The 9593-nt window shown below is 42.0% G+C and overlaps 1 protein-coding gene across 2 annotated transcripts; it reads right to left on the bottom strand.

Moving 5' to 3' along the window:
- Positions 1-5597: 5597 nt before the first annotated feature.
- On the bottom strand, positions 5598-7888 carry ARL14EPL (ADP ribosylation factor like GTPase 14 effector protein like). 2 transcript variants are annotated; one of them, XM_068176192.1, is made up of 3 exons: positions 7763-7888; positions 6233-6372; positions 5598-5894 (listed from the first exon to the last, which is right to left on the bottom strand). In XM_068176192.1, the coding sequence occupies exons 1-3, from the start codon at positions 7871-7873 to the stop codon at positions 5672-5674; spliced, it is 474 nt and encodes a 157-aa protein (XP_068032293.1). In that variant the 5' UTR covers positions 7874-7888; the 3' UTR covers positions 5598-5671. The 2 variants fall into 2 exon arrangements, with proteins under 2 accessions (XP_068032293.1, XP_068032294.1); XM_068176193.1 differs by lacking the exon at positions 7763-7888 and adding an exon at positions 6552-6693.
- Between the last annotated feature and the right edge of the window lie 1705 nt (positions 7889-9593).

Below are 9593 nucleotides of genomic sequence, written 5' to 3'. Positions count from 1 at the left end.
AGTCTATAGCACATCTGGAACAAGAAACAATCCCTAACTCCTGACTCATCAGCAGGATTTACACCTACTCTAAGAAATATAGCTCAGATATAATGTAGGCTATTTGGACTCCTGGCAGAAGTCAAAGGATACTTGCGGACCAGTGAAGTATATGAGAGAACATCACCAGATCCAATTACCAAACAGAGTGTTTTAACCACCATAGAAGACATTCCTATGATATATTTTTTAGTGGGTGTTTTTATAGAATCATAAAATTGTTTAGGTTGGAAAAGACCTTTAAGATCATTGAGTCCAACCACTAAACCATGTCTTCAAGTGCCACATCTATATGCCTTTTTAGTGTTTTCATGGATGGTGATTCCACCACTTCCCGGGCTAGGCTATTCCGGCGTCTGACTACCCTTTCAGTGAAGAAATTTTTCCTAAAAGCCAATCTAAAAGAACCCTAGTGCAAGTGGAGACCATTTCCTCTTATCTTATTATTTGTTACCCAGGAGAAGAGACCAACCCTCACCTGTCTACAATCTCCTTTCAGGTAGTTGTAGAGAGACATAAGGTCTCCCTTGAGCCTCCTTTTGTCCAAGATAAACACCCCCAGCTTCTTCAGCTTTTCCTAACAGAGCTTGTGCTCCAGATCCAGATCCTTCAACATCTCCATTGCCATTCTCTGGACTCACTCCAGAGCTCCTGAGTCAACGTCCGTGTTGTAGTGAGGAACTCAAAACTGCTCACAGCACTCAAAGTGTGGCTTCACCTTTGCCTGGTAGAGGGGGACAATCTCTGCCCTGGTACTGGTGGCTACACCACCAGTCAATGTCCTTTTTGGCCACCTGCACACACACTGGCTCATGTTCAGCAGCTGATGACCAGCACCCCTGGTTCTTTTCCTCTGTGCAGCTCTCCAGCCACTCTTATCCAACTACTGCATGAGGCTGTTGTGGCCCAAGGACCCAACACCTCACCTTGTTGAATCTCACCCAATCTCTCCAGCCATCCTGTGCAGATGCCTCTGCAGAGCCTTCCTACCCTCTAGCAAATCAGCCCTCCCATCCAATTTAATGTCATCTCTGAACTATCTGAGGGAACAACTCAAACCTGTTGTTTAGCAGGACTGGCCCCTGTACTGAGTCATGGGGAACACCACTGCTGACCAGCCTCCAGCTGGACATATCTCCATTCAGCTTCACTCTCTGGGTCTGGCCATCCTGACAGTTTTTAACCCAGGGGAGAATGCCCCTGTCCAAGCCATGAGCAGTCAATTTCTCCAGGAGAACACCGTGGGGAACAGTGCCAAAGGCTTTACTGAAATCTAGGTAGACATTGTAGACATCCACAGTCTTTTCCTCATCCATTAGGCAGAGTCATCACAAAAGAAGATCCTTAAGTTAGTCAAGCAGGACCTGCCTTTCCTAAACCCAAACTAGCTGTGCCTGATCCCCTGGTTGCTCCACACATGCTAAGTGAAGGCATGTTCTTCATGACCCTCTCTAGCACTGAGGCCACACTGACAGGCCTGTAGTTCCCTGAATCTTCCTTCCAACCTTCCCTGTAGATTGGCATATCTGCCAACCTTCTGTCATCTGGGACCTCATTAATTATCCTGGACTGCTGGTATATGATGGAAAGTGGCTTGGTGAGCTTTGCTGACAGCTCCCTCAGTACCTTTCAGTGGATCCCATCCAGTCCCATGGACTTGGGTGTGTTTAAGTGGCGTAACAGGTCAGTGGTCATGGCTTCATTCTGATCCTCATCCCTGTCTTCCAGTTCATGAGGCTGGGGACCGAAAGAACAACCTGTGTTGCTATTAACGACAGAGGCAAAGGTGGCACTAAGTACCTTTGCCTTTTCCTCATTGTAAGAGACGGTCCGAAGTTCCCCTCATTTTTGCCTCACAATCGTCACAATGGCAGAGACTAAGATCCTGAAGACCCCGATTGCAGTACTGGCCTAGTTGAGGTGGATGCTCGCCAAGTGATTGTTTGCAGGTGTGTTTGCTGTGTCACCACGCTACACCGTTTCAAGCAGGGCCTGGCAAGGAGCAGCTTGCTCTGTACACTTACACCTGCTTCACGATACCCGAACCTATGAAGATTCCCACCTCTTGGCCAAATGAACTTTCTGGAGTAACTTTCGTGATCTCCCACAGAAGATCCCTCATCTGCCTCACGACCACCGTGATGGACGGAGATTGAAGCTCCCTCCCAAGGACTGAGACTGAGACCCCTATCACAGAGGGTGGAGGGGGCTGGCCTGACTGAAGCAGGATGTTTGCCAAGTGTTGCCTGCAGGTGTGTTCGCTGGACCAAGAAAACATGGGTCTCGCTCACTGCTGAAATTGACTTGCCCTGCTTCGGAACATGGACTGTCTGTACCCTCTTTTCAATAGACTCATTTTTCCATTACCTGTTTCCCCCACTTGGCAGAGGACTATAAAAGACCCCTAAGTTAACCAAGACTTCGGTTAACCCCCACAGACGACGACGAATCCATGTGGCTGGCCCATTAAGGACCTCACCTTGGTGGTGGTAGATATAATTCCTCTTCCCCTCTTTTCTCTCTATTCTTTATTTCCTTTTTCTGTCCCCTCTATGGCATTTGCTGTTGGTACCTACATAAAGGTGCATTTGTTGTAATTAAACTGATGTCCCCTGCTGTTTGCCTTTTTGCACTTTTGGGATCGGCTAACGAGCCATCACAACACCCCGCACGAGCAGATCGTGACACTCATCCTTTCTCATAATGCATCTCCACACATCTATGAGGTAAGGGGATCCTCCTTAGCCTGCCTTTTTTTCATGATCACCTAATCACAGAATATGCTGAGTCAGAAGGGACTTTGAGTCCTGCACAGGACATCCCAAGAGCTATACCATGTGCTTGACAGCGTTGTCCAAACACTTCTCTATGTATTAGTGAAAACATTTGGTGTATTCATAAAAACAATTATGTTTTCTGGCTGCAGTAGCCAAATTAATTTCTGGGCTTTGTCTCCCTGCATAACCTCACAACATCCTTGTAGTCCTCCTAAGTTGCCTTCTCCTTTCTCCAAAGGTGATATATTCTCTTTTTTAACCAGAATTCCAGCCAAAGATCTCTGTTCAGCTAGGATGGCCTTCCACATCAGCTTGTCTTTTAGCACATGAGGACAGCCTGCACCCTGAAGATTTTCTTCTTGAAAAACCTGGACTCCTTTGCCATTCAGGACTGCCTCCTAAGGGATTTTGACAACCAGGCCCCTTGACAGACCTTCCTAAATCCAAGATGGCAGTTATGCTGACCCCCCCTTTTTTTTTTTTCTCTGAGAATTGAAAACTCTATCATTTCATAATCACTGTGCCCAAGATTGCCTCAGATCATTACATCACACTCTAGTTCTTTTCTGTTCACAAAAAACAGGTCCAACATGTGCCTCTTCTTGGCTGACTTGCTGTGTCAGAAAATGGCCTTACATATACTCCAGGAACTTCCTGGACTGTTTTCCCTCTCTGCTATATTGTATTGAGAGTAGGCATCTGGAATGCTGAAGTTCCCCTAGAGAGGAAGAACAAGCAATTTTGAGACTGCTTATAGAGTATTTGATCCTCCCTTCTGTTTGGTGATCTGCAATGGATTCCTACCAGGATATCTGTCCTTCCCTCTGATTCTTGCCCAGAAACACTCAACCCTATTGTCACAGTCGTTGAGCTTGAGACAACCAAAACTCTTCCTAACCTACATGGCTACCTCCTCACTTCTCCTTCCTCACCCATTCCTTCTGAAAAGTTTACAGCCATCACAGCACTGCAGTTATGCAAATTGTCCCACCATGTTTCACTGATGGTGGCTGTGTCACATTATTCCCACTGCACAATGGCTTCCAGCTCCTCCAGCTTGCTGCCCATGCTGCCTGCATGATACAAGCTTAAAGTGTCATTAGCTGAGAGGAACAAAATATCTTTCCAAGGTAGCAAGTCAGAAGGTTTTGGTGTTAAGACATTCTTGGGATCTGTTCCCAAGTTTCTTGTACTGGAAGATACCTTTGTCTTGGAGCAGATGGTCTTTGTCACAAAGAATGGCCTGTGGTAAGGGAGAAAAGTAGTGCCACATTCAAAGTTGGAAGAGTCTCCTCAGAAACAAACGAGCACTAGGCCCAAGGAATGATTTCCCCACTAGCAGCAAGCTCCTGGAAATCGCCTGCAACCATCTGCAGCCTTCTTGCCTTCAAGATCTATAGGGACCCTCACTCCTCAAAAAGGGTGTGGATGCCTATCATAAATGAGAATACCTACCTCATAAGAAGTCTGGGTGTAGGTTATTGTATTTAGAATCTGTTATGTCTTACATGAAGAGGAAATTTCTGGAACTAAAGAGACTTTTCTGTCCAGATGGAAAAATATACACTCTGTTTAGCCGTATAATTAATAACTGGTGGATGCTTAATGTGCCACATGCTGTAAAAAAAATGTTGACTGTACATGTTGGTTTTGATTTATTAAAGAAATATGGATATTGATCTAGTACCGATATCCAACTGTGACGCATAAAAACTCTCTAACAGTTTAAAGTTAGAAAGTGTATGTTTATTGCAACGCCGGGCAGCGTGCGGAGTAGCTCCCAAATGCACACTGCACCTTTCAAATGATTACAGAGTCCTTTTATCCATACAAGTGTTGAATACCCAAAATACAAATACATATTCATAATTTTGGTACATCCCATCCTCGCTTCGTATGCTAATAATTTGAAAAGCTATTAAGCATGTGTAGTTTGTTCCTTGAAATGGGTCGGTGGTCCCTTTCAAGTCTTCTTCATTCTGATATTTCTGCCTTTTCAATGCAAATATGACAAATGAACTCTTGGTGGAATTCTCATTCCCTGTCTTCAATTGGTTTCAGAACAGAGAAGGCCCACAATTGTCTTATGTTCCTAAAAGCTATTTGCCAGTTTCTATATTCTTCATTATAAACCCAGCTAACTAAACATTGTGTTGACAAGCAATCAATTATTAGTTAACTACTAACTCTTAACTTCATCAAGGCCTACTCATTTATTTTAATTAACTCTAGTAAGGCTTATCTCTAACTAAAATCTTAGCTCCTCTAAAATATCTAAATTCCTTAAAATCTATGTTTCAGTTTCAATTTTTCAACCTGGGCAGCAAGAAAGAATTGCTGAGAGAGAGTTGTTTTCACTTTCCTTTGCTTAATATACAGATGAACATGGAAAGTAGTGACCTGGTTTCAAAGAACAGTGTTATCTCAAATGCCTCCTGCCTCACCTGTACGAGGAATGAATGCATCAGGATGAGAAGGCTCTTGGACAAGCTGACACAAAAGAAAGAGTTATGTCATACATCTGAGTAAATGAACAAGCAGAGAAATCGGCAAAAAACCCTCATTACAAGTAATGCAGTTCAGCTTCTGAGGATAAGAAAATTATCTTCCCATAACAGTTCAGACACCTTCAATTTTAGAAAGGCAAGATTTAGAAAGGATTGACTAGGTGCCTCAGCAAAGCTCACAAGAATGAGGAAGAATGAAATACACACTTTTACTTGATGGAGAGTGGTAAAGTTTACTAGGTAGGCAGCAATAAAAAAACACAAGCACCTCTGCCAGGTGGTGATTTACTTTAATAAAACATGAAGAAAAAAGAACAATGTTCAGGCACAAAAACTAACAGAACAGTATCAGTCAGGGACAAAAAATGGTAGCTCACTGATCACATCCCCAGTTTCAGTCTCAATCGTATCATAAACCCATTTTCTATTGCAGCGACATTCTGGTCCACATTTGTTTGAGTTGCATTTGGGGCAAGGATAGAAGCAACCCAGGCAGTCCACTTCCAGGCAATCACATAAATCTATGTCATTGAAAAGCAGCTTGCCATGTTTGTCATACTTCTTTGTAAATCTGTGAAAGATAACAAAAATTATTCTCAGACAGTGCAGACACCAAACCAAACATATGTGGAAAACATCTGTACAAGTATTTAGCCTTTAACAAATTCACAGCAAAATTAAATACCAGCATTATATCCTAATTGCAACAGCCATTGGTACTAAAAATGAATGCATGACATACTATATCAAAATTCTCTTAAAGTCACACAGAAAAATCTTGTTTTCCCAATATGGCTTTCAAGAAATCACTCTGCAAAAAACAATGCTTTTATTAATTTAATTCAGATTCAGTGAACAGCCTACTAGCCATTTTTTAAAGTAAATCAGGTAATAAATTAGAGGTCTTACTTGGACTCATAAAAAAAATTTTGTTTCATCTGTGACATGCATGCTTTCTTTTTCTGCTGTCTAGTTTCAGGATTGAAGTCAGCTACCTGAGGTCCTGGATTTTGAAAGGCTAAGTATTTTAATTGTTTCTCGAGTTTTTGCTATAAAGAAACAACAGAAAGTTTTTAATTAGTATAATTGGAAAATGTATTTATTAGCAGCCAAGTGTCCTCACTGGCTTTTGAGTGACATTAAAATTAATATTCCTGATAATTTATAAGATCATATTGATTGTTTAAAATGTTTGCTTGTCTAACTATTAATCAAATATTCCTTTTACCGACTGTGCATCCTTACTGGAGATGGAACAATCATGACTTTGAACACATGACTCTGGTACAGCGGCATGGAGTTTGCAAGTTGCCATATGAGAGGCAGAATTATGTGTTTTGTTTTTCATCTTCATCTAAAATGTAAAAACAAGTTCTATGATTACAAGTATCTCAAATGGATTCACTCTTATTTTCACTGTTCCCTCAGATGCCTAGAAACTATCTATGTCAAACAATCTGAGGGCAAGAAAAATGTCTGAACGAGCAACTAATACAGTAAGGAAACATTTGCAAAAACGAGAAGTATGAGGAAAAAAATCCCAACACACAGACAAAAACAAAGAAGCTTAACGAAGCACAGTTTTCTGAGAAATAGGAGGATGCATTTTTCTGCCAATTTTATGGAATTCACATTTACAATTAGCTAAAACTGCTAAATACTTTTGGAAGCTAAAAAATTATCTCTGTGTATTACCATTCTACTTAGTCCATGCATGTTGACAGATAATTCTAAAGTCACTGCAAACATAAGCATAATGTCAAACAATTTCCCTTTGGACAATGACTGTAAGCTTTGACCATACACTTGTCATTCATTATGTAAAGACACAAAAATACATACAAATTTCTACTTTTCTCCTGTTATGTAAATGGAGCTGCCTTGCCATCTCTTGGCTTCCCTGGAGGGTGTCATTCCTATCAGAATTCACTGTGATTTTCCACAAACTATTGAGCACTTTCACTGTTTCTCAGGGGAAAGCAGTGGCGGTTCAGCCCAATCTGCTGATACAGTGATTCAGGAATGTCCATGCACTTGAGTGCACTTTTTTCCAAGGTGGTTGATGCTGTGCATCTTCAGCTGCATGCTCCTGAAAACATACAGGGCAATCTCATGTACCTTATTCAGACACGTCTGCTTTGGACTCTGGGGTAGATTTCCGGCATCATCACCATTCATGATCATAAATAATGCAATTTTAAGTTGCAAAAGAATAATTAGGTGATAGTCCTTCCTCTAAGACTACTCTACTGTTTCCCTACTTACTTAGTATTGCTTTTTTTAGCCCTCTAAATCACTGCATTACAAACTTGATCCATTTCACCATTGTTGTTACTGACATTTCCCTCTTGAATCCAGCTCTTTATTTTTGTAATGACTGAAGAAATTGAAGGCAATTTTAAGTATCTTGATAATAAAATAGTACTGGAGAAGTCATACCAATTTTTTGTGTCTTATTGAGCAGTTCTCATCAGGAGACACATTTTTTCCTGTAGATGTTTCCTGGGAAGAATAGCTTTTCTTGCAGTTTTCTTCCACGAGATCACTCATTTGACCACCCTTGTGAAATACACACATATTTGTTAAACATGTACAACGGTATAAACAGACTTTTAATTTAAAGTTTTAAGGTGAGCAGGTGATATCCACACAAGGCTTTTATGTATTCTTAATCAGTAGCAAATGCAGAACAAAATGAGGTTCAGTAACAAGCTCGGTTTTAAAACTGTATTACAATAATATCACGAGCATGTACAAAAGCTGTATCACGAAAGCCACTCCATAATTCGCTAAGCAGACGCCGGAAAAACGCAGGTGTTTAAATGACACAGAGCTCGGCAGCGCTGCCACCACGCGTGGCTCCGAGGCGAGGCGCGCACGCAGTCCCCGCGCCAGCCCGCAGGTGGCGCTGCTGCCCCAGCCATGCGCGGCGGCGCGCCCTGCGCCTGTCGCGACATTCCCTGTCGGGGACGCACGGTGCTCTTCCCGGAGATTCTAACCAATGGAATAAACTAAGCTGCTTGGTTTTTGAATCTCACTCCTTTGCGAAAGATTTTTTTTTTTAAATAAAATAGAATGTGGACGTTTTAGGTTTAATAGGAAAAAGGGCATAATTCACTCTGCTAACAAAGTACCCAGGGAGGTCTGTGGGTACTGTGAGTCTATCCTACAAATGCCATCCATCACCTCTCTGCCATCAATACAGGTTCAGCATGGATATCAGCTACCTCTTACCAACCTGGTGCAGATACTTACTTTAAAATGTTATGCAATATATACAGTACCACTGCCTCAGACTTTAACCCCAAACACAACCAGAAATAATTTAAGATTTCTGGAGTTACTCCAACCCTTCCCCACATGCTGCCCAGTCTCTCTCATCACTTCTGAAAGGTAGCATAGTGGCCTCTATCACTTTATCCCGTACTTCAGGACTGTTGCTCCAGCCCCGCCCCAGAGAAGAACTTAATTTCACCACTGCAGAAGGACCACCACCTCTCTAAAAATAAGGAGGAGTCCAAGCCTTAGGTTTCGTCTCTTGCAGCCACTTCCTGCAGGGCGACAGTCAAAGTGAGAATAGGAACCACAATGGAGTGACTTGGTATAACCTGGAGGGGATGTCTTTTAGAGAGGTGAAACAGCCTTCAGCCAGTTTCAGGGTTTCCCGTTCCCTTCGGTAACCTGAAGAATGACAGATGTGACACTGTTCACAATGGGAGGCTTGACAGCAACTGTTTTATTTCTGGGACTTGAGAATCATTTTAAGATTAGAAAATGAATTCTATTACCAGGCAATTAATATTTACTGGATGGAAGAGCCTGCTTTCCTACTGGAAATTTGTTAGGGGTCCACAACTGAATAAAGTATGAAGGGCAGCACTCAAAAGAAGGCAAGTATTGCTCTTCATTTGCACTGAAGTTGGAGTCCTGATAAGGATTTGCTTCCTACATTTCCTCTTGAGTCCAACCATTCATCTAGCATTGTTAAAGCTCTTTATGAGTATGCATGACTGTCATCCATGCCTGTTTTTTCACAGTATGCCAGGTTCAGGAGCAGAAAAGCCATCAGCATCTACCAGGGTAAGCATGGAGAGTTTCCATGTGTCCTGTAGCAGTGTAAGAATTTGACTGCTCTGACAACTAAGTCCTAACAGTTATCTAGAACCAAACACACAAAATCAGAGACCTCATTTGAAATACTAACAGAAAAGAACAAGCATCTTGTTCCACAGACGTGTTTCAAATGCCCTTGCAACTCAGCAAAAATATC

This window comes from Anomalospiza imberbis, chromosome Z (genome assembly GCF_031753505.1).
Source record: "Anomalospiza imberbis isolate Cuckoo-Finch-1a 21T00152 chromosome Z, ASM3175350v1, whole genome shotgun sequence".
Taxonomy (NCBI): domain Eukaryota; kingdom Metazoa; phylum Chordata; class Aves; order Passeriformes; family Viduidae; genus Anomalospiza; species Anomalospiza imberbis.
This window is presented reverse-complemented; position numbering and strand designations above follow the sequence as displayed.